The sequence below is a fragment of the Pygocentrus nattereri genome, chromosome 21 (genome assembly GCF_015220715.1).
Source record: "Pygocentrus nattereri isolate fPygNat1 chromosome 21, fPygNat1.pri, whole genome shotgun sequence".
Lineage (NCBI taxonomy): Eukaryota > Metazoa > Chordata > Actinopteri > Characiformes > Serrasalmidae > Pygocentrus > Pygocentrus nattereri.
The window spans coordinates 6563145-6588199 of record NC_051231.1 but is presented as its reverse complement, the minus strand read 5'-3'; the positions used below and the strand labels follow the sequence as shown (position 1 = coordinate 6588199).

General features: G+C 40.8%; 1 protein-coding gene across 2 annotated transcripts in view; it reads left to right on the top strand.

The window, feature by feature from the left end:
- megf6b (multiple EGF-like-domains 6b) overlaps positions 1-25055 on the top strand; it is a 113343-nt gene that overhangs the window by 1772 nt on the left and 86516 nt on the right. For both annotated transcript variants that reach the window (XR_005129283.1, XM_017704899.2), the window contains exons 2-4: positions 329-463; positions 2324-2433; positions 19145-19249. Coding sequence is in view for 1 of the 2 variants with exons in the window: in XM_017704899.2 (XP_017560388.1) it covers positions 329-463; positions 2324-2433; positions 19145-19249 (350 nt within the window). In the remaining variant the exon portion in view is untranslated. The remainder of the gene's footprint in view (positions 1-328; positions 464-2323; positions 2434-19144; positions 19250-25055) is intronic.

The window sequence follows — 25055 nt, the reverse complement described above, 5'->3', positions numbered from 1 at the left end:
CTGCACCTTTACCTTTGAATTGCTGTCTTTTTGGTTCCTGAAGCCATCTGATTATAGATTTTATCCAACAGGAGATGATGAATCATTCACTCCATAAGTTTAAATCAGTAAAAAAAATCCAGACTGTAAATCTTCAGTGCCATTTACGTTTGTGGCAGGTAGGATCTTGCAGACTGTTGTCATCCTCAGGGTACATTTTGACTGACTCATATAAAAAGGTGCTCAGATGTAACAAGAGTGAAGGATCAACACAAACTCTTCGTGACTGATTGTGACTCATCGATCCCGTAAGCAACCCTCTCTCTCAGACACTGTCTGTTCGTGGCAGGCCGAACGTGTGCACGGAGCGGGAGGTGAAGCTGGTGGCTCAAACGCAGCCCTGTGTCCAGGCCTTCACCCGTATGGTCAAAGTTTGGAAGCAAGGATGTCAGGGACAGACCTGGTGTATGGGCTATGAGAGGAGGTGAGACCATCAATCACTTGTTTCAGAGAATTACATTACATTACAATTATGTCAGAGAATTACAAAAATCACAAATCAGCAGAAATCAAGACTGTGGACATAATTCTGTGCTTTAAGGGTTAATGTCAAATGTATTATTCAGTAACAAAAAGTCTCATTTTTTGGAAAATGTGTCCAGCCTTTGACTCACTGAAACCAGAATACCCTTCATTCGCATTGGGGGACTGACTCACCTTCTGGCTGAGCACTTTCATCTTGACTTGAATGATCTTGTCATCTACATGAGAAGCAGCTTTTAAAGTGATAGTTAGACAAAAAAAAAAATCAAATGAACAAGTTTTCCTCATTTTTTATGCCAAATGTAGTCAGCCATCACGTTTGGAGTTCAACTTTGTTTTACTTTAGTTTTTTGTGCTGGAGCTTTGAGTCTACTTTAGCTAACAAGTAATACAAACCTATTTCCTACCAGCATTTGTGCAAACAACATGCTTAGATCATTGCAGACTTACCTCAAATGACATAGAGCTAGTAAAATAAACTTGCTCATGTGGTTTCTGACACTGTATGCCACACTGTTATTCATGGAAGAGGAACATTTATGTTACATAGCTAGAAAGAGTATTAGTGACCTTAAAACCTGAATTTTATCTGTAATTTTTCCCAATATTGTCCCTATTGCTACTGTAGGAACAAACATTCTCCCGAAAAATAATTTCCAGGAGAAGGAAAAATGTTCTTAACTTTTAATGGAAGTAAATACATAGTTTTTAAAGTAATTTGGATCATTTCTTTTGGTCCATTCATCGTGAAATCTTTACACAACATAAAGGGGAAAGCTGGTCACTTCAAATGAGGTCAAAATATGAAAAATGGAGATACAAGGTTTTGTCCCGACACCAGCGTCATGTATGCTGAACAACTGCATTTAGAGTAAGGAGACCATTTTTTTAAAAAATCAGATTTTTAGCCAAGACTTTGCTTTAAAAATCCCTCTGGATGCTCCCAGACTGTAGAGTCAAGAGTTGGCATGCACAGTGACAGTATAGTGCTAGGCTTTGGAGATACAGATAGATTCAAATAATCCACTCAAAGCTACATTCTGTATCCTCCATCACTCCTTTGTTCATCTGTCCTTTGTAATCAGTGCCTTTAAGACCTTCCTTATGGCCTCAAAGTGCAAGGTGTAGCCACGGTCTTCCAGAAAGCTGCAATTTGACAGGCATCTCCAGTAGATCCAAGCATAGCCGAAAGGCAGGAGCCTTGAGCTCCCCCTCCGTCCCCGTGACCCCCCACTCCCTCCCCTGCTCAGGGAAGTTCCTCGGTGCCTTGCACAGGCCCGCTTTCTCTGTGTACTTAGCATACTAGCAAGCTAAGCCCTGCTTTTAGAAGCCACCAGGCCTGCAATTAGAACCTATAAACAAAGAGATGTGAGCATGGTGTAATGTAGCAAGGCTCCAAGGGCTCCAAACTACAGGGCCAGCAACTCTGGCTTTAATGCAGGCCTGGGTCCCATGCTTTGAGAAAGCAACATAAAAGGGTGCAGGGCAAAAGACGCTTTGCTGATTATACACTGTTTGTGTTTTGTGCCTTTTACACATCGAGGCTTATCCACAAACATTAGTCATGGCCCAAGTCTCTCACTTGCTGTCTAACCACAAACAGGACCTGAGGCAAGTGTTGAAGTCCCGTTTACACACTGAGCCCATAATCAGCTCCGAGAAAGGGCCTCAAAAGACTGAAAGCTGATGACTGAGGCACAGGGGTTGAGAGTGAGTCTTAATGGTGCATGATAAAGGGATAAAGAGGCTGTGTTAATGTGATTAGTGGAATATGCTAAAGCATATCTGCCTTTTGTTGCAGGACGGCTTACTATACAGCCTACAGACAGGTGTATCGGCAGGACTACCAGACTGTGCACAAGTGTTGCCCGGGATGGTCACAGCTCAATGGGGAAGCTGGGTGTCTGTATCGTAAGTACTGTGTTGTTTTATAATTGTGTCCAACTTCTTTTCACACTGTTGTTGTATATAAATATGTCCCCTGACTAGATTACAGGTCTTTTTCTCCACAAAAGCCTTGTCTTTTATTTGTATAATGCTGGGGGTTATTATTGTAATTTTTATTACTGTAACACTCAGACAGGGTAGTGAGATGCAAATGCAGAGAATCTTTAATGCACAAAAATCCACAGAGCAAAAATCGGAGTACACACAGGCAAAGAGTCAAAAAAAACCCAGGAAAGACCAAAATACAGACACTGAGAGTGTCAATAGGTTGAGAGTCCAGGTTATAAAGGGTGGCTGATGAGCAGATTGTAGGCAGGTGTGTGAGTGTGGGAGGAGTCAGCTTCTCAATGTTCCGGAGAAGCTGATCTCTGAATGAAGGAAAGGCCAGTAGATGTGACAATCATTATTATTTGATCATTTCAGTTTGTCCCCAATACTGTGCAAAAGTACAATTTATTCATTTTTCAGTGCAAAAGTTTCAGGGGAAAAATCTGAAAACAGAACAAAAAAAATTAAAAGCACCAATTTTTCAATTTTCAGTATTTTGTGTGTCCGCTCTTTGCCTTGATCACAGCTTCTGTTCTTTCCAGGAGACTTTTATTTTTTCAAAGTAAAGAATGACAGACAAATAATGTATTGATAGATTTGATATTATGCTCAATATTGCAGACGTTTGCGCACATTTCTGTCAAATATATTGCTGCTGTCCAAAAAAAAAAAAAATTTATTTGCTGTATTTTACATTGTGTGGCAATTTTGTGATGAATGGACCGATAGAAATCCTCCAAAATTGCTGGGAACAAAATCTTTTTACGTTAACTTACGTTGAAATTGATGAACGTTGTTTGATGTCTCCTGTAAAGTTGCCATTTCTGAGATACTTGTTTTTTTTCGGACAGAAACAGTATGATTACTTCTGTTTTCTGATGTTTAATTGCCACATTGACTGAAAATGAAACAAACAAATTGGTTATCTCTGACTTTTGCGCAGTACTGTATGTGTAAAATACGAGTAGAACCTTTTCTATACAAAATCAGTGAACAAAGTGATGGATCTCAGGGCTTATTAAATAGAGATTACCTTCTCAAACAAAAGCTATACAAACTGCTTTAATAATAAAGACTATATGTGGTGACCAGAGAGGGTTTAAAAAGTGTTTCTTAAGGCAGTTAATATGAAATCTACTTCACCATTTTCCTTAGTAGAGCCCTACCAATAATAAGAAATAAAATAAAGTCTGGGAGAAGGGACCAAGGGGTTCTTTCCTTTGACATCTGAAAGGCCTTTATGTCTGGGCCATAAAGTGTCCAGTTGTGCTAAGCGTTACAAACAACTGAACCACTCAAAGAAACTACTCATGCACGGCATTGTGTTCTTTTACAGCTCCTACAAAACCACTATGGAATTAGGAACTTGTAAAATGCTTAGTGTCAGACTTGCTGTAATCCCCTTGATGTGCTGCCGCTGCATTGTTCTTTGTTCTAGTCAGTGTCTATATAGTGATTTCCTATTACGCTGCATTGGTGTTTCTGACTGAAGCTTAAGCTGTGGAACTTCCTCAGGTATGTTTACAGTGACCTTGACCAAAAACGTATCAAACAGATTGAGGAAAAATCTCAAGCAAGCTAGTTAAAACGAATAAACATTTGCTTGAGCAAGCAGCCAGAAAAATACAGTAAAGAGCCACCATCTAAAAAAACTGATAAAAATGTAAACAATCACTTCTGTCCTGGTGTACACTGCAGCATCTAATTTTGACCTGGTTTAATGAGTTTATAGCATGACGTCTTAAAATATGGGCTCAAAAGGACTGTAATGGATTAGAATGAGCAGCTATTGGGACACTCTGTCTAGCATCTTCTTATTTGAGAAGCTGAGTAAAGGTTTGAGTTGTGCTGTACATTCTAATAATACATGATGTCTGAATTGTCCTCTCTAAGCACCGAGCATTTTAGAGTCTCATCCCTCCTCCTGTTTGGCTTGGGTGGGAAAATTTTACAGGTCCACTAGCTTGCATTGTCCTGGTAACAAGAGAGCAGAACCCAAACAGCTTGGCAGCCAGAGGCCCTGGCTCATCTCCTTGTATGAGTTTAGCCCTGCTAGTGGACCAGGCTGGAATCCTTTGATAGGATTTAACAGTGGTTGAGCTCTTTGGCCATAGCCTGCATACCTCAGACAGTGCCCCTTGATGAAGAGAAGCATCCTCATCCTCAGCATTGGCAGGTCTACCCTGCTGTCCTAGCTACAGGGCTCAGCTGATGCTTTTTGAAGGCATCTTTGGCGCAAGAGGAGAAATCCGAACTAAATCCTTTGACCCACAGCAGAGCTTGACATATTTATCAGAACTCTACATGCCAGTTTTGTTGACATTCAAACATTGTTTCTTGTATTGGTTTTAGAATTTATCTTAAGAGTTTTAAGAAATTTCATCTAACTCATCACCTTTGTCCTGCATTTTCCCCAGGTTTAATTTTTCTTCTCCTTACTTTTTTATTTCTTGGGCAGTCATGGGCTGGAGATTAGGGAACCAGCCCTGTGACCAGAAGGTTGCCGGTTCGATCCCCAGAGCCGACAGTATGTGACTAAAGTGCCCTTGAGCAAGGCACCTAACCCCAAACTGCTCCCTGACCACTGTAGATAGGGCTGCCCACCACTCTGGACAAGTGTGCTCACTGCCCCCTAGTGTGTGTGTGTTCACTAGTGTGTATGTAATGTTTCACTGCACGAATGGGTTAGACAGCAGAGGTCAAATTTCCCTGTTGTGGGACTAATAATGGTCACTTAATCTAATAGGTACATAATGTAAGCTGTTTTTGTTGAAATTGAAAGGTGTGGCTGGGGAAAGGGAGGTCTGGGCCTCATTGCTTAGGATGCTGCCCCCGCGACCCGAACCCCGGAGAAGCGGAAGATAATGGATGGATGGATGGATGGATGAAAGGTGTGGCATTACTGAGTCGTAAGGTGTCCTGCGGGTCACGTTGAAACACTGAAGTATGAATTTGAAATTCAGAGGAGTTGGGTTGAAATTTCACAGGACTTTTTTAGACCATGTTGAGCTTTTACATAGTAACATCACACGCACAGGCTCTAAAAGAACATCTGGGTCAAATGCAGAATCCACATTACGCTGATGAAGGATGAGGACAATAGTAGATAATTTGCTGACACACAACATTACAGAATGTTACCACGTTTCCACTAGAGAGTCTCCAAATCTCCAAAACTTAGTGTGACTTAAAGCAGAGTCATTCATGTTGTTGGCAATGAGGTCAAAAGAAAACAATGCATTATGTAGCCGAAAGTTTATTGAAACTAAAATCTTTAAGGAATGTCAAGTTTTATTTATGGTGATGGTCGGGTTTTGGTTGGATTTGGACAGAATTTTGTCCAGCTACAGCTACAGTGCTGTGCGTCGAGTTGGGTCGGATTCAAGGACAATGTATTCAGGTTCGGAACTAAATTCCTTGCCCAAATTAAACTGCACAAAGTATCAAAAGATAAACGCTTAGACAGAACTTCAATTTTGTAAATAATTCAAACAAAAATCGCCCCCGTAATGCTACAGCCATTCATGGCTAGGAGTCCAAGAGAGCACAGTTGGCCTCACTCTTTGGGTGTATAGGATGGCCCCCCTTCTGCCCCATCACTCAGCACTAATGCAAGCCAGTGCAGGCGTCTGTTAGCTGGCGTGACAGTTCTAGTGGTTGGTGCTTTCCTCCGAGTGTATTCGGCTGTCCAGTGATGTTGCGGTCTTGGAGGAAGCCTGTCTTAGCCTTCAACCTCTTAGCGCTGGTGGTATCTTGTGACTGGGGGGAGTCCTTACTATTAGAATTGAATACGACTAAATTGAGTTTTGTAGTGATAAAAAAGAAACTGAATTAATAAAAAAACACATGTTAATTATAATGTAAAGAAATGAATTAAAATTGTGCGATTTAATGAACATTTGGTGTTTAGACTGTGATGCTTGTTATTAAGTTTAATGTTGGTATCTATATCAAAACTGTTGTACCATGACAGCGCTAGCCCGAATAAGATCTAGCTGTAAAAAGTTATACTCTTCATCATTGGCATCCACAGGTCTACTACTGGAACGAACGTCCCTTCTTAGAATAGTAGCTTAAAATGCAATATAAACACAGCTAGATTCCCCTGCTATATCCTGGGCAATGCCTGGGCCAAAGATCTTTTCGTTGTACTCCAAGACTGACAGAAGGCTTGCAGCAGTTGATCCCCCAGGTTGTGATTTTCACCGGAGTTTCATTACCGGAGCTAACACTATCCTCAAAGGCTTCTTTGTCCATCAGCGAAGGTTACACTGCTCATTATACTGCCAAGAATTAGGCCGCCTGCTCAACCCAGCGCGGGTTTGTTTTTAAACTCACTAAAAAAAGTCTGTCGACACACATTCCTGCGCGTTGCTTAACGTCTCCATCCTAAGTCTCCAGGTTTAGTTTTTCCTCTCTGTGACAATATCTGTTCTCTTTAAGCGGCGCTGCCAGTGGACGTTGGGGCTTTTATCTTCGTAACTCAAGACCCGGGAGCACTCGGCAAAATGTGGACAAGCTAATCACTCTTTTCTCTAAGCCACTGAACAAGGATAAAGAAGGAAGAAAGGCTCAAACCACCATCCAACCCCACTGCCTGCACAACTAGCGACCCTCTATCCACTCAGCATTTCATTCATTACGATTCAGTTTGGAGGCTTGAATGTAACTTCCACAAGAAAAGATCAGGCTCTTGGAGAAGCTATAAGACCTAGAAGCAGCAATAAGACCTGTGGAAAGGGAGGCCACAGAGAGCTATAGGTTGTGTCTGTAGATTTCAAAGGTTGTCTCCAGGGTGCTGCTTATCCCCCTGTGATAGATCTGACTTCAAGTATGGCAGGGACAAAGAGAGGATGCAATCATGAGGATTTACTCCACCTCACTCCTCTAAAAACCAGGCTACGCAAATGTGCCTAATTACAGTCATTATTTGGCTGTTGATGGTGATGAAAAAAAGGTATTAGGACATTTAAGACCTTACAGAGATAAAAGGAGAAAAAGGAAGACTGTTTCTTTCTCTCGCGGTTTCTCAAGCTCGTTTATGATTTCCCTTTTTTCTTTGTCCCCTGTTAACTCATTAAAATGCTCCAGCAGAGCAGTCGGGTCATTTGCATGTCCACATTGGCTGTAGTGTAATTGCAGCACACGTTCAGAACGGAATTCAAATCTCTTTTGATTGGTTTCATCAGAAAAAAACAATAAAAGGCCACTGAAGTGTGAAGTACATTCCCCATCATGTGTTTGCCGCTCAAAATGGTAGTTTATGACAAAAACCAAACAAAATCAGGGGATTTTCAACTTTGTTTTGACCTTGGTGTTTACTAGGGCTGTCAAATGATTAAAACCATTAATTGCAAATCGAAATCCAGTTCCTTTGTGCAGTTAATTGTGATCATATTTGCTGACATGTGACCCCAAAGAGAGATTTTTTTTTGCTATTAGAAAAGGTTTTTGTTATAGCTACACTGTAAAAAAAGGTTTTAAGGTCAGTGTCCATTTTTTAAGGTTAAATGCACGTAAATAAGCCACACATATACTATACATAACAGTGCTGTTAACTATTTGACAGAGAAGAATGTAAATGTACAAAAACAAATTATTGTATTTCACAGACGTTTGTGTTTATTTTAGTGGTGGTAACCGTCATTATTGTGATAAAATACTGTATGTCAGAATAACTGTTTGAATTAGTGACACTATTAAATTACACCAAAAGGCAGAATTTCTAATAGAAATAACTAGAATTTTACACATTCTTCCATAATTCAGGACAAAATGTACGTTTCTTGTTAACAGGTTTTGTCTGGCTCTCCTGCTGCCAGACTTTTTACCAGATTTTTTAATACAGCGTATGTAAGTTGATAACAAGCTTTATCAGAATGTATTTACTACATTCAGTAACTCAATAATATGATTTTGGTCATGTGAGTGCAGGGTTCGCATGAACCTAAACCCAGAAAATCACATGAATATGGGGTTAACATGAAAATAGGGTCAATGTAGGGTCCAGTGAAATCAACAGCAGCAGCGTTTTCCAACTTCTCCTTCATGGTACCTCCTCGCTCTCAGCGCTATGTTTAGTTTGAAAGGGAACTGTAACTTTCCACTTTGTTTGTTTTATTAGTTTCTCTACTGCAAGTACTGTCCAGTGTAGTCAGAAAAATGACTGGTATTCCTGGCATCATAGTACAGTTGATAGTTCATTACGCCAGCCTGTCACTGACACAAATACTCTTTACACATTAAAATAAATGCAGCAAAAAAATAGAGAAATGACATTATACTGTGAGAGGGACCTTTCCCTCAGTGCACTGAACTCCTATACTTTGCAGCTAAGCAAAGGGTATATTCAGCTTTCCAAAGTTAGAGAACTTAAAACTTTAATCTGTGACTTACAGAGAGATCCAGACTTCCCTTAGTGAGTTTAATTACCTGAGGAGGTGGGACCATCTGATGCTGTTTGCTGTATTTTAGAAGAGGGGGCCTTTGCACATTCCTAAGTGAAAACATGATTTGATGCATAGAAAAGAAATTTGTTGTCTATTTTGCCAGACTTAGCCAGAATGGTAAGCACTAAACTGAGGTCTGAATGACTATTTCGCCTATCCTCTCAGTGTTCTCTCTGCTTAGTCTGCTTCCTTCTTTAAAGTGATAGTTCGGCAAAAAATAGTAGAATAAAAGGCCAAAATAAACCACTTTTTGTCTAAACTTTCTAGAGTTAAGTCTGTTCTCTCAGATCCATTAGATACCAGAGCCAAAGCCAGATGTCGCTTTACACAGGATTAGCAGAACCACTTGTGAAAAGTCAAACAGACAAAAGAGAGCAGGATGTCCAGCATGAAAACCTTCACAGTACCCAAAACTCCGTTCCCAGTTCTACTTTAAGTACCTAATAAAACAAACCTGGAAATGCACGCAAATGGCCCTTTTGGCTAGCACGCTTTCACGTTCCCTGCAGAACAAGTTCCCCTGTCTCGCAAGTGCACCAGTTGGCTAAATGACTACTTGACTCTCCTTGTCTGAGTGCCCTTAAGGCGTCTCAAAGATGCTTTTGAAGACTTCCTTCCCCGTTTCCATTCTTTTCTTCCTCAAGAGCCTCTTTCTAGGAGACCACAATGGCTGAGAAGTTACAAAGCCTGACCGGCGAATCAGAAGTGAATTACAGGCAGTAACTCTGATTGAGAGTGACAGGGCAGATTGAAATGCTGCTGAGCACTGAACCAATGTCTCCAGCGCTCTCGTTCGTCGTTCTCGTTAATCGGTGGATGGGAACGGTTCCTTTGTTTGGGCAGAAATCCACGTGGTTGCAGGAGCTGGAATGGGACAGTCTGGTGGGCTTCAGTGGGTGGTCTTTGGGTCTGGAGGGGCCATATCCTTATGGCCAACAATGGCAGTGGTCACAAAGGCTACATGACTATTGATTTCTCTCAGTGTTAGACATAACACTCTAATGACCCATTGTTTCAGGGTCTGTTCTGTGGGTTTTTACTGCGTTCACAGATGAGCACCCTTTTCAATACGACACACAGCACGTTAATGTTTGAGAGACATTTAGCTAATTGCAAATGCCGAAACGGACAACGGTCGCATACTTGTGACTTTTTAGGAGAATACTGTGATTTTCTTAAGCTTTATTCAAGCTGAGTTAGTTTAACGTAGAGGAGGTGCTGTAATATGAGTAACTCCCAACAGGTTCTATGATTTTACTCCAGCATGAATCTGTAATGGCCATAGTTTTTGAAGTCTGCTATAATTCAGCGGTTAATTTCTATAATTGTGGAACTGGACTTTCTTTGGTCATAGCAGTTCTGTTCAAAATGACCTCAACGGCCACTGGGAGGTAAACAACAATGAAAAACATATGAAAAATGGAGCTTGCCTTGCAACAGCACATTGATCCTAAATTTCAAAGCCAGACTTTAGGAGCTTAACCCTATTCTGTGTGGTAGAAACTGGGAGTTAACTTTTGTAGATTGTTCATTTAGACTTTAATTTTAATCTTAATGCTGACTGGAATGTCACATTACATTATCGGACCTCTGGGAAAACTAGTGCGGTTCAAATAGTGTGTTAAGCCAAGTGTACACCGTGTGATTTTAAGCCTGATTTGGTCAGAGCCGAATGAATTTCATGATCGGGGCAAATTTTGGCTTCATAGGCCGTCGTTTGCCATGCAGTGTGAGAGGGGAAACAATGACCGATTAACTGCCCAAACGAGCTCCAATTGAACAGTCGTAAGGTCTGATGGATTTCTGACGTTAGAAATTTTGGTTGCTTGTCTCAGAGCGTGAGCAGCCTCACAAACCAATTTCTCGCAACCAAAACCACACACAATCACAGCCACTGCTCCTGCAAATTTGCAGTACCAGCGTCTGTATATGATGCTGCTCAAGTTGAATTGAGAGGTATAAATAAATACAGTGGTTTTTGTCCTTGTAGAGCTGCCTATGTGGCACAAGTCAGCTAAGCTGCTGTAGCAGTTTGTCAGTTTGTCAACGGCCCCCTACTTCCTATGTAGTGCACCAAGTTCTGGCTTCTACACCAAAACAGTGTTTGTCCAGTATGGAACTGGGCACACATGGCTGAATCTCTGAAGGCTATTTATTAGACATGCGATGCACTTTATGGGTGCAGTAGCCACTATTTTAATATGTGGTGCACTATGTAGGGAGCAGGGGACAATTTGAGATTCAGCCATCAGGACATGGAGGCGCAGCATGTTGTTTTGATTGAAACAGCTGTATTGTAGATAGAGTATGTAAGGGCTGCGTTTCACATGCAGTGTGAGCACCCATGTTGCGTCATGTGAGTCGGTACAGCGTGAGCAGATAAATCGCAGGCTTTGGCTGTACACGATGGGCGATTCAAACGTAGTGTGAATCACTAAAGAACAAAATCGCACAGTGGCTTTAGACACCTTTTTATAAGGGTAAAGGAAATATATGTTAACATGATAATGATTAGAACAAAGGCAGTGTGGTGAACTGTGTTGGGTGGTTTCCTCCTGAAACATCATACCCAAATGATTCAGGGTTGAAGCTGTTATTTAAGCTAAGGGCTAACTATTTTGAGGAATCCAAGATGTAAAAGCTATTTTCAATCATCTGTAATATTTCTCTGATACCTTGGATTTACTTTTCTTCTGCGGTGTTAAAATGATTGATTAAAGCATAGGATTGGTTGGGCGGAGAAATGGCCTTTATAGCATGTATTTACTTTTTACCTATTCAGCTCTGTCTTTGGAGGCCTGAAGAAGACTTTTACTGCAAGCGTATCCATAGCAGCCAGTGATTTGCTTAGTTGTGACCTCTCTTTTGTCTGATCTGTGGGGTTGTGTTTCACTGCTGGCGTACAGCATCCCTTTGTTTGGCCATGGTGTACGCATCCAGCATAACAACATCACAGCCAAAGGTCTCTTTTTCACTTCTATATGTATTTTTTCTAAGGGACTTTCCCTTCAGTGCATTCCTGGCCTCCTATACTTTGCAGCCAAGCAAAGGGTGTATTCAGCTTTCCAAAGTTGTAGAACTTAAAACTTTAATCTGTGATTTACAGAGAGGTCCAAACTGGTTTTTCCCTTTGTGAGTTTAATTACCTGAAGAGGTTGGACCGTCTGATGCTGTTTACCATATTTTAGATTTTTCCACATTCCTACACAAAAACATGATTTGTTGCATTGAACAGAACGTTCTTGTCTATGATGCAAGACTTAGCAAGTATTATAAGCACTAAATCAGGGTCTGAATGACTATTTTGCCTATCGTCTCAGTGATGTCTCTGCTTAGTCTGCTTCCTTCTTTAAAGTGATAGTCCCCCTTACCCTAAAGACAAAATGCAAATTAAAACAGAAAGAAGGGATTTTTAAATATGTTTTGACCTGTATTTAAATATTCAAGATATTTAATATTTTACCTTGTCATTATATTTTGTAAATAAAATGATGCCTGCAACATATAGAAGTTGAGACTAATGAGACTAGTAATGTTGTAAAATGTTCAAAGACATCTTAAACAGGAGACAATATCATCCTTTAATATAAATTGTATAATAATGTATACTAATATTATATAACAGTATTATGTAATGTATTAAGAAATTTGCATAAAGTGAGCATACATGTAAGACCTAGTCTTTTTTTTTTTATCAAAGATGGGTCGAGTGTGGCCACTTTGACAAAAAGTGTCAGTGCATCACTGAATAATCCAACAGTTTATGAACAATGTTCTACAATTAGCGATCGCAAGGGTTTTAGGTGTTTTACGATCATGATCAAGAATCCGGAGAGATCTGTGTGCATAAAGGGCAAGACTGAAACCACAAAAGAATGCATGTGACAAGCTTGTCAGTTACAGATGTGCCCACAATTGCAAGTTAAAAATTTACTATGCGCAGTGGAAGTCATATGTCAGCACTGTCCAGAAACGCTGCCGACTTCTTTGGGCTTGAGCTTATCTGAAGATGATAGATGTTGGATGTGTTCTTCTCCAGCAGAAGAAGAAAAGGACCTTCCAAATTTTTACCAGCAAGTTCACAAGCCTGAATCTGTAATGGTCTTAGAGTACATTAGTGCCTCTGAGTAACTTGCACACTTCTAAAGGCGTCATTAATGCTAATAGATATAAACACATTTTGAAGCAACACATGCTGCCTTTTAGACAATTAGTGTATGTTGCATAAGAAAAGAACGTCAGATATTATTTGTGTACTGTTTTCAATTTAATGCAGGGTTTTCTAATCACTGCTTCCTCTTTTTATTTAGCATTTTACATACTGCCCATTTTTGGATTTGATGCTTACATTAAACTCACTGTATTGTAGATAGAGTGTATGTAGGGGCTGCGTTTCACATGCAGTGTGAGCACATATGTCGTGACATGTGAGTTGGACCGAGTGTTTTGGTACAGTGTGAGCAGATAAATCGCAGACTTTGGTCGAACACTACTGGCGATTCAAATGTACAGTGTGAATTAACAAAAGAACAAGATGTCTAAAATCGCACAGTGTCTGCCTGGCTTTAGACACCATTTTTATAAGAGTAAAGGAAATATATGTTAACATAATAATGAGTTAAAAAAAGGCAGTGCGGTGAACTGTGTTGGGTGGTTTCCTCCTGAAACATCATACCCAACTGTCTTGTTCTCCGGCAGAAGAAGAAGAAAAGGACCTTCCAGATTGTTACCAGTGTAAAGTTCACAAGCCAGGATTTTCTAACCACTGCTTTCTCTTTTTTTGCATTTTTTGGATTTGAGTTATGTACATTAGACTCAATGAAAAACTAAACAATTAAACTATGAGCACATGGCCTAGCAGATCAGCTACATTTGTGGTAAGGGGAATATATCAGTTCTGTCACTTGTTTTACAAAAATAGGCTTGAAAGTGACACCATGTTTCCACAAGCCCCTCAGAGAGCCACTGACCCTTCTTGGGTCAGAGGACACTTCTGATACATTCAGTCAAGGTGTTTTTGATGAGAGAGAGAGAGAGAGAGAGAGAGAGAGAGAGAGAGAGAGAGAATTCACACAACCTGATGGAACCATGCCCCCAATGCGTGCAGTAAATCATTTCAAGGCAGATTATCCAGTGACATCGAGCAGGGGGCTCAAGAATGTGCTGGTCAGCTGCCAGAAACCTCCATGTTTCCTACCTCATGTGCAGGGATAGATGGACAAACTTTAGATTTCCCACCCTTCCTTTACTGCAGTGGGGTGGGAGGTGGGGGGTGTCTGGTCTTTCTGTCTGAAGCTGAAGCCCAGGGCTGATTCTCAGCACAGGAAAGATGGGACGGCTAGTTAAGGACACTTGCAGCTGCGGGTGATGTCATGGTACTGTTGATTTTGAGACAATTAAACTCAAACAGTATTATCTAGATCCAGTCCACAGGTTTTTTTTGCATTGCTAGTGTTGTCCTTAAATTGTACCTTATGTCAGAAGTTTAAGAAGTTAAGTTTAATATCTCTTATAACTCTTCAAAGTGGTTTTATACCTATGAGCTTGTTTTGGTTTGCAATAACTTAACATATTGTTTTCCTCTAAGTTAACCAGCTTAATATTACAAATGTTGGTATTCAGATGTTTACCCACTTTTGGGTCACCATCCAGAAGATCTTCAATATGAGCTTTCAGTGATAGTTTGGAAAATAAAACTGTCAAATGAATATTTGTCCTCAAATGACTGCCAGGCATTGTGATCTAGAGAAGTAAGTCTCCTAGCTGCAGTCTTAAAAGACACTATTCTGCTTAATTGAAATGAATTTCATTTAATTTAATCTAAAGCTTTATTGCATGATCATTATCATAACTCCATCAGATTTCGTCCCGAAAGAGTGCCTGAGGTTGAGGCTGGGCTGCGCTGTAGTGTAATTGGACTGGGAAATTTGCTGGGCTGTTTAGCCTATGAGGTCCAGAGTTCGGCAGGTGTTTGAGCTGTTATCGGTGATGAAGATGGGATACGACTGACACGTGCAATGTTTTAAATCCACTGATATGGAACTGTCTCATCATTTTAGCGTGTTTGTGCTGAAGTTGTTGTCCTTAACTGTGGAATTTTTTAGATTCCAAGCTTTCCGTGTGTTTCCTTTGTCTTCTTTGGCAGTGCTAGCTGGATGTAATGACTTCGTGCTTATCTGTTCTTCCTATCACGCTTGAGCAGGACTGCAGGACACAAAAGGAAATCTCATATTTAAATACTTTTATACGGTTGGAAGCGCAAAACTATTTCCATTCAGCTGCGTTCATTTGCTACACTGTTCACTGACACAAAGACGAACTGAGATAATTAGGAATTTTCCAGTAATAAACAGATGGGTCACAAATTAAAGGATAGACCAACATGAAACGTCTTAGTAAGGTGCTCGGCCACTACAAATTGCCAAAACAGCTTCAGCGTGCCTTGGAATGGGATCTGGTGACTGTGTTGACCTGACCATATGGTTTACATCATTTTGATACTCATCAGATCATTAAGTGACCCCTCATTCCGTGGCGGCATTGTCAGAATGTTTTAATAATAGGACAAGGGTGACCAGTCAGACTATAAACACTACACTGATTTGCAGTGACCCTTCTCTCTGATGGGACCAGTGGACCCAAGTTTTGTCAGCAAAATCCCCCCCACAGCATAACAGAGGCATTGTACCCTCTCTCGGTGGGGGTCAAGCATTCATACCTATACCATTCTCTTTTTCACCTTGTGAAGAATGACTCATCTGACCATATCACTTTTTCCATATCTCTGTAGCCCATGGTCTGAGGGTTTGGCACCACTGAACTCCTCTGTTTTTTCCTTACATATAGCACTAGTTCATGAATATCACAGACATTGAATGTGTGCTTTCAACCACAATTTCCAACCCCAGGCCTAATAATGCTCAGTTTGTAATGAAACATGTAGCCAGTCAGTGTTCTTTAAGTACTGACGACATCCATGATACACTCGAAAAAGCATACTGTGGCTTAATTTACCATTATAATGAAAAAAGTTCGTCGTACTGACCACCACTATTCTCCACTCGTTTATTCAGGTCTTCTCCGTGAAGCAAAGCTAAAGCGGACTGGGGCCGTTTTGTTTTCACAATGCACAAATTAATCGAACCACAAAACAACTACAAACGAATTGAACTCGAGAGGTGGTCTTGGTTTGGTTCGTTTTTGAGGCCGTGTAGAGGGTCTGAGTTTGTTTGGTGTGTTCACATATGCAAAAGAAACCATGACTCAGCGGTCTGAGTCCACTTCAGGCGTTGAAACGGCTCAAGTGTGAAAACGGCCTTAATGCTACCAAAAAAGTCAAACTCTGAAATGTGTTTTCAGCTCTGACTTTGAACCAGTTTGGTAGAGTGATCTTCTGCCATGTCAGTCTGGCAAAGGTCAATAAGGTGATATTTGACTAGCAGTGTGTTATAAAGCCATTTTCATTGGCACAAGCACCTGGGACACGTACAGGCTAACAGAGTCATTTAGTGTGGGTGGTGCAAGTTTATGGAATGTGACATCTCAATGGTGCATATTTTGCCCAAGAGGTACAGAATATCCACTGAACTAAGTGTTCATTTGTGCCTTCGTGGTTACAGCGCACATGTTAAGACAGAAAGAATGCTTAGCTTGGGGCCCTCAGTGAGTCTGGCTGTAATACTTGCTTACTAATGACATCCTTTTAGCTTCTGTTCTCTTTGTTTCATCTCAGTCAACATGGAGCTCTTTACCTTTGTGTAGAATTATTTTTTATGTTGTTTATTTTGTGTACACACTTTGTAGTTAATTGTAATCTAGACTTTTCCATGTTTGTGCTAGTTATCCTCTAGCCTCCTTGTGTCAAACACGAGCCCTGCAGGCCAGATCAGGCCCGAGACACAGTCCTATCCAGCCCACAAAAGTATTTTAATTTTCTGTTAATATTAGCCAGTTTACAATGTAGTGCACTACAGTCCCCAGCATGCACTGCAATGTAATGTGCGCTCAGACTCTCCTACCCCAAAAATGGTCTATGGGCAGCGGTTACACCTCAATTCTACACAGTTCTACACAATTCTATGCCAGCTCAGCTGCTTAGAAATTGAGCCCAAGCATCAATGAACTTGCAGCAAAGAAAGGATTCCAGATTCACACTTGGGCCGTTTCAGTGTCTGAAGTGGACTCAGACCGCTAAGTCATGGTTTCTTTTGCAAATGTGAACACACCAAATGAACTCAGACCTCAGTTCAGTTCGTTTGTAATTCGTTTTGTGGTTCGATTACTTTGTGCATTGTGAAAACAAAACAGCTTTAGCTTAGCTTTATGATGAAAACCTCGAGGTTTAGTGCACACACAGCCACAGTCTTCAGCAGGTAAAACAGACCAAGGGTCATTTATAAGGTTCTACTCAGGATACAGTCTGTCCGTGATCTGAGACAGACAGCAGCGCTGACTGATCGCATTAATAAGATGCGAGAGTTTGTGTGATTTTACTGTGTTAAAGGCTCGAGCTGGGCATGCAATGCAATTATTAGCTGCTTTCACACTGACCGCTGAATGAATGAAAATTCGTCGTGTGGAGCTTCAGTGAGGAGCACGGCCGAAAACGGAGCCCACCACGGCAGACCCCCACGATGCACTTTGGCCAGTTGTTTCAGTGCGGCCAATAGGAGAGCAGCAGGCGAGTCTGGTGGTTCTTCTCGTCACCTGATAGGTCAGATTTATCAGAGAATGCTGCCCACCTGGCAAACGCTGTCCACACCGTGAGTGCTGTGAAAAGGCTCTGAGTTCTAATGGAGTTGTGGTCTGAACAAAACCCAAAGGACCCCAAAGGACCAGATCCCAGATCTGATCCCAAAGGACCAGAAAGAAAACTTGCATTGTGAACACAAAAAGATCATTTGCAGTTGGTTCCCTTTTACGTTCACTTTAACAGAACTCAGTTTGGTTCTTTTAAAACTATTAGTTCGTTTTAAAACTATTAGAGGTGGTCTTAGTTCAGTTCGCTTTTTGGGGCCCTTTAGAGGGGTCTGGGTTTGTTTGGCGTGTTCACATATGCAAAAGAAACCATGACTTGGTGGTCTGAGTCCACTTCAAACGAATTACACAGCAAAATATACAGTCAGTAATTGTAAACCTACAAAGTCCATCTATATGCCAGACATTCCATATAAAATGACCAATAATGGGCTAATAAAGTGGCAAGTCAGTGTTTAGTAAGTAATGAAACAGATGCTCACCTTTGATTGCTACACTTCAATTAGGAAGTCAAAATAACTAAAGAAATTAGACATTCCTGTCTATCTAAGCCCCAAATGAGTTACAGTGGATCAAGTTTCTGCGCATGAGCATGACATAGTTTGTACGCTCTGGTCAGGGTAAACCCTGGAGTGCCCCACCTGAGAGTGATCTGCAGGACAAAGTACTGTATATACTGTATAATGCAGCATTTACTTACCTTAAAGTCAGTTAAGTACATGTTATTGATTCTTCAGGAGATTCTTAGGAGATTTGATTAGTTTAAGTTCAAAAATGATTAAAGGATACAGACATAGTGGGACTCCTAAGGACCATGCAATACCTGGTAGACCACCAAACCTGTGCCCAGTAGATATAATCCTTCTGGGTCACAGGGGGAGCTGAAGCCTATCCCAGCAGTCATTGGGTGGAAAGCAGGATACACCCTGGACAGGTCACCAGTCCATCGCAGGGCTGTCCAAAGAATAGATACTGTAAATACAGAAAAAAATGTGATGTTACATTTAGTTGTTTAGGCTTCTGTGTACTTTTTCGGTTAAATAGACATTGTCTGCCTTTTTTGTTGAAGCTGAGAAATTCGTAACTTGTTCTTAATCACTGTTTTGACTGGAAATTTAAATGAAGGATGGCCTCTGACTTTTGCACAGTACTGTATGATTAGGAGGTTTTAGTGTTTGAGATCCTAATCATATGAAGAGCAAGCTTGAAGCTGTGGATCCTCGAGGTGCAGTACTGCGGAGGCCTGATGTTTTCTGATGAAGCGGACAGACATCAAGAGCCTGACTGTGTCAAGTGTGGACAGGTTGATGATAACGCAGTGAGGGAATGAGGCCCAAGCGGCTGACACAGGACATGATTGCGTCATGTGACAGCTGCCAGGTGTTTTCTCATCGTTGGTATCTGTATGTTCTTTCTCGTAGCGGTCTGCAGCTATGGTGTCTGTTTCAATGGAGGCCAATGCAGAGAAGGATCTTCACAGCTTTGTGACTGCCCTGCTGGCTTCAATGGACCCAGCTGTCAGTATGGTGAGTAGATTCCGTGTATGTTTACATACAGCGTGTTGATACAGTCCATCATGAAATCTCAAATTTCACCATGATGCTATTATTTTGGTTATAATTCTTTTTATAAATTCATTGAATATATGAACATGACTAGAAAAACCATTTACACAGCACTGCTGTAACGCCACAGAACTGATCAGACGCTCACGGATAAGGTTAGAAGAAAAGGCTTTACTAATTAACGCGGGATCCAAGCTTGTGGTCAAAAAACAGGCGTGGGTCAACTCCAAAACAATCCAATACAAAAGAATAATCATACTAAACAGGCAAACAAGACGAAAAGAGGCAAAAACAAAAATCCAGAAAAGACAGTTCACAAAACAATACAAGAAAAAAACCCTCGGTAGCTCAGGAGACTGAAGCCACAACTCGCAGTATCCTGACTAAAGCCTGGGCTTTAAATACTAACTACTCTTAGTCAAATGGTCATTAGTTAGTCATGACAAACGAAACAGGTGCCACTGGTCAGTACTCTGGAGAAGTTTCAGTTTCATCTTTGCCAGTGTCACAGGAGCCATCCTGAAGCTTCATTGACTGACCGCTGGGCTCATCACCCAGAACGTGTTCAAGCTCGATGTAAGAGAGCATGTTATTCTGCCACGGTCACGAATAAGGGGTTCTGACGCTCCGGCTTTGTTCTCCTACAACCGTTTCTTTCCAAATCTCTTCCAACACAGAGCGGTTGAGATGACAACTTTCACATTTTTTGCCACGGAAGCATCAGCCCAAATGTTTGAGGTCTCAGCAGCACAAATTGATGATGAATATCGAGTGGGATTGACATAAAAGTCTGAATTCTGATCTGAGTCGCATTGCCGCATATCGGATACGTATCAGATTCCAGTACCATATATAAAAGCGTCTCGAATTGGATTTCAAATTCAAAACGTCAGATTCAGTGTGTTTGTCTGTTCGCAGACTCACGTGTGTCACATATGAACAATAAGAGTGGATTTGGGCCACTTTCACCTGCTCTGTGAACAAAGCCTAAGTTGTGCAGTTGTGCAGTTGTGTAAGGAAAGGCTTGTTATTTGAAGCTGTGCTGTGGAAAGACTGGAGACTCACACTGACTCTCAACATAACTCTTCTTACTAGCTTTGCCTGGCGATCTGATTTTAGAGATTCATGAAGATGAAAGATTCATTTAAAGAGGAAAGTTCTGATTGTTGAAGCGAGGCTTCAGCATCTTCTGTAATAACTTTATTAGCTCTGACATTTGAATCAGAAAAGAGAATACAATGTATCCGCACAGTATCTTGGCACATCCTTGCTTGTATTGATGTAACTGGCCTGGACTGCGCTTCCTTGTGAGTGAGTTTGAGTTTCCTCCTGTCTGCTGTTGGTCTTTTGTTGCCAAGTGGTGGAAAGCTAAGAATGTTATCTCTTGCAATTGTGGAACAGAAGCCAGTTCAGCAGCGTGCTAGTAATGGAGGATGATGTTGCTTTTGTGATAGCCACACACGACAGGAAATTCCTGAAAGACACCCTCCCCCCAGAATAGTCAATACATTCTATTACTTGTCTAAAGACACTGTACTTGACATGCAGAATAGGCTATTATTTGCTTACTACATGCAGCCTGTCGCTGTAAGGGACATTTCTCTTAATAATCAGCAGCAACACTGCCTGCTGATTATTACTTTGCGATTGCTTTATTGGCCAAAATCAATATAACTTTACCACTTGTGCAGAACAATGTGGAATAATAAACTGCCTTTGTTAAATACAGCAGACAGTGAAATATAGTTTAAAACAGACTTTTGTTATTATTATTAGTAGTAGTAGTATTATTATTAATATAATTATTGTCATTAGGCGATTAGGAGGTTGCCGGTTTGATCCCCTGAGCTAACAGTACATGACTGAGGTGCCCTTGAGCAGAGCACCTAACCCCCAACTGCTCCCTGGGCGCTGCGGATAGGACTGTACACCGCTCCGTACAAGTGTGCTCCCTGCCCCCTAGTGTGTGTGTGTTCACCAGTGTGTATGTGGTGTTTCACTGCACTGATGGGTTAGATGGCGGAGGTCAAGTTTCCCTGTTGTAGGCTTAAAAAAGTATCACTTAACTTATTGTAGTATTGTTGTTGTGATTATTGATTAATTGATTAGATAGATAGATAGATAGATAGATAGATAGATAGATAGATAGATAGATAGATAGATGTGTACATGTGTACATGTGTATATTTACCCATAATACTATATATATATATACACGGTATGTTACGTACTGTTCTGTTCTAGTAGTATTTTGGATATTTTACCGTCAAAACAGTGAAAAAGTTTGTGATATAAATTTGAGCTCCTGTCACTCATCCCTACAGAAAGCTTAGTTTGCTGCTGGTTAACTGTATAAAGTCTCTCAGAAGGCAGTGAATGGATTGCTGCAGAGACAGACGTGTGAAGTAGGTGTTGAAATTAAAGCCCTACAGTAGTCACGTTTGATGTGTGAGGGACTTCCTGAGCTGGCAGGGTGTCTGAGAGGCTCCTGTGGAGTAATGGGCAGAGGAGAGAGGCAGGCAGACAGCTTTATCAGGCCCTCTGCATGGAAGATAAAGGCATTTAATTTTTAGAAGAGGCCCCGTCTTACTGAAAGCAGTGATGTAAGACTTCACGTTTGCAGGATTTTTGCAGAAAGTAGTTCTGCAAAAAATTCATTTTATACATTTTTACAATTTGAAAAATTTTGTCATTCAGCCAAGACAGATTTGGTGTTACTTAGTTTTGCACTAGAGCTACAAGGCTGATGTAGCAAGCAAGTAAGAAACTTTTACTGTGCAAATGGCTTGTTAAAAAAAATCCCAAATATACTTACATATCGCTGTTGTCAGGGCAAAACCTTGTATCTCCATTTTTGTCATTTGATTTTCAGTTTTTGACATAATTTGAAAACTTCTGTTGCTCTTTACACAGTTTGTAAGTTTCATGATGAATGGGCCAAAAGAAACAGCCCAAAATTGCTTGGAAATAAGTCTGGTTCCTTTGACTTACTTTAAAAGTAAGGTACGTTTTTTCCTTCACCTGTAAAGTTATCATTTGGACATAAAGTTTTCTTCCGACAGCAGCGATAAGCTGTTTTGTTACACTGTGTGAACAAGGGCACAAATTGTGAACATATGTTTTCGCTGAACTATTTCTTTCATTTTCTTAACAGTGGGCATTGCCAAACAGAACGGTGTGCACTGCAAGTAAATGGTTAACTTGTTAAGACTCCAGCTCTTCCCTCTTGTATGGACCAAAAGGCACTAAAGCTTAAATTAAGACCATTCGTAAGTGTCCACATGGGGTCGGCCCCCTGCCTCTAACATGTCCATCCATGCATTTGAAGTCGTAAAGGAAACGTCAGCTCCACATGGCTTTTCTCCACCATGTCAAGACCTGCTGTCATTGTCTAGCCTTTTGACTGATCATAGCTCTAAATGGTGGAGGCCTTTTGCGTAAGGTCTTGCCCTCTAGCCTTTGGAAAGTAATTAGCTTATGAATAGTGTGCTGTTATATTACCTTCTGACTGACACCAAGCGGTTCACCCTCTTCTGACCATGGAGTGTGATTGGTTCAGCATCACTGCTGAGGATTTCTCATTGGTTGTGATCATGTTTAGTGGTGGAGTTAGACTCATAGACCCATTGTGGTAGTTGTGCAGAGCAGTAGGTAGCCTGGACTTTGAACAACTAGTGAAAAGACATGAAATGGACCAAACTGATTGGGGACAATGGGGTCAAGTGAGGTAATGACCTTTAAGGGAAAAATATAGAAAGTGTCTATATGCTGTTCAAAGTGAAGTCATTTGAAATAGAGCCCTCTTTTGGGATGACTGTCTATCAACTGTGATTATTTGTCTAGCTGAGCTGTTATGTCTTCTGCCTTTTTCTTTCACTTAGACCCATCATAGGGCCGCCATAGTCAAAGGTATGTCTGTGTATCTTATTTAATGGAGCGACAAAACAACAGAAGCCATGTTGCCCCCTTCATTGCACAAGCCTCGTCAACTGGCGATCTGAATGTAGATCCGGCAAAAGTATTTCAGTGGACTGATTCTGTAGCAAAGCTGTTTAGAAAAAAGGTGGTATGTCAGCAACATGAACATGAACTAACGCAGCTTCTATAGCAGTCCTGTGTTGCAGGTTATCCAGTCATATGCATTTATGGAAATTACTGCCAAAAGCAGCTCATTTTGACAGCAATCTCAGCTTTAAGAATCACATTAGTGATGTTTGTCTCCAAAGTCTGTGACTTTCCTTTGGCCGCTCACTGTGAAAAACTCATTCATGCCCTTGTGGTAACAAATTATTGGTATGCGCCGTTTTTTAGTTTGCTTTAGAGCTCTGTTACTAATTCACAGCGAGTCCAGAATGCCACAGTCCTGAAGCGTTGGAACATCAGAGACCGTATAACGCATATTTTTAAAACCTCTCATTGGTTACCTTTGTAATTCAATTTTTACAAACTATCCCAACTTTTCTGGAAATAGGCAACAAAAAATGTTGTTTTTATTTTAGAACAGAGACTGGCTATAGGAGTACAGATCAGGCCCAAAAGGGAATAATTAAATTATTAAATACATTCGGATGAATAGAATAAACCCAGCTCATGCTGAGGTGTGCACCAGAGTGCTCGTCCATTTCCTGACAGTGCAAGTGCTTGAAAGGCTGATTAAGAATGGCCTTCAGCATTTTTTATTTTAAGTAAATTTTATTTTTCATTTATTTTTATTATTTATTATTTCATTTATTTATTTTTATTTTGTCTTATGAAAATACAGGTTTTATTATTCTGTGGACAAATGTTTTTTAAATGTTAGCTTTTATTCTTTCAAAAATACTGTTTTTTTTACAAACAGTAGGCAATTACCCTACAATCTTAGAATGTTTATTAGATTATAAACGTACATTGAATAAATCAGGTTTATCAAAATACATCTGTATTGTATTAGTTGCCTGAATGAATCATTGATTAAGCATGGAAAGGTGACCGTTATTGCCATTCTAATATGTTACAGAGGCTTTTGATGTAACTGGACCTTCACAGATTCGAGCTGAATAGTCCTGTTACAGAGCACTAAAGAGTGTGTTTTATAAAGAAACAAAGTGTCAACAATATCATTGTCATCTACTGTGACAGTTAATTATGGCAGCTCTATTGGGATCAGAGTGCAGGGCCTGTGTTTCTTCCTCTATTTTCCAGGCATGACTCTTTGGATGCAAGCATTAGGGCATTTGTAACGGGGAGCGAGGAGGCGGACGCACATGTGGAGATAAGCGAGACTTATTAAGGGCAAATCCAGGGTCATAGTCGAAATGGTCCAGGGTCAATGAGCCAACACTGATAGATCGGGGACCAGACATAACATAAACTAGAATCAAACAAACACCAGTACAACCAACACAGCATATAACACCAACAACACAGAGATTCAAACAAAGACCAGTCAAGACAAGGGGCAAACACAGGGCTTATAAAACAGGGATAACGAGGGACAGGTGAAAACAATCAGGGGCGGAGTCAACAAACAAGGGGGCTGAACCAAAACAAATGCACATGGAAGACCAAAACAAAAAGCACATGGAGTGGGAGGAGCCAACCGTGACAGCATTTACTGAATCGCTGATGTTCTGTAATTTAGCTTAGTAGTCACTGTTTTCTAATAGTGTGCAGATTTCTCCTTGCAAGGCTGATGGTAGCAGAGGAAATGCTTTATACTGAACATTAGCAGCTGTTACCCTTGAAATACTTTGTACTGAAATACTGTGATGCTTATTTCTGATCC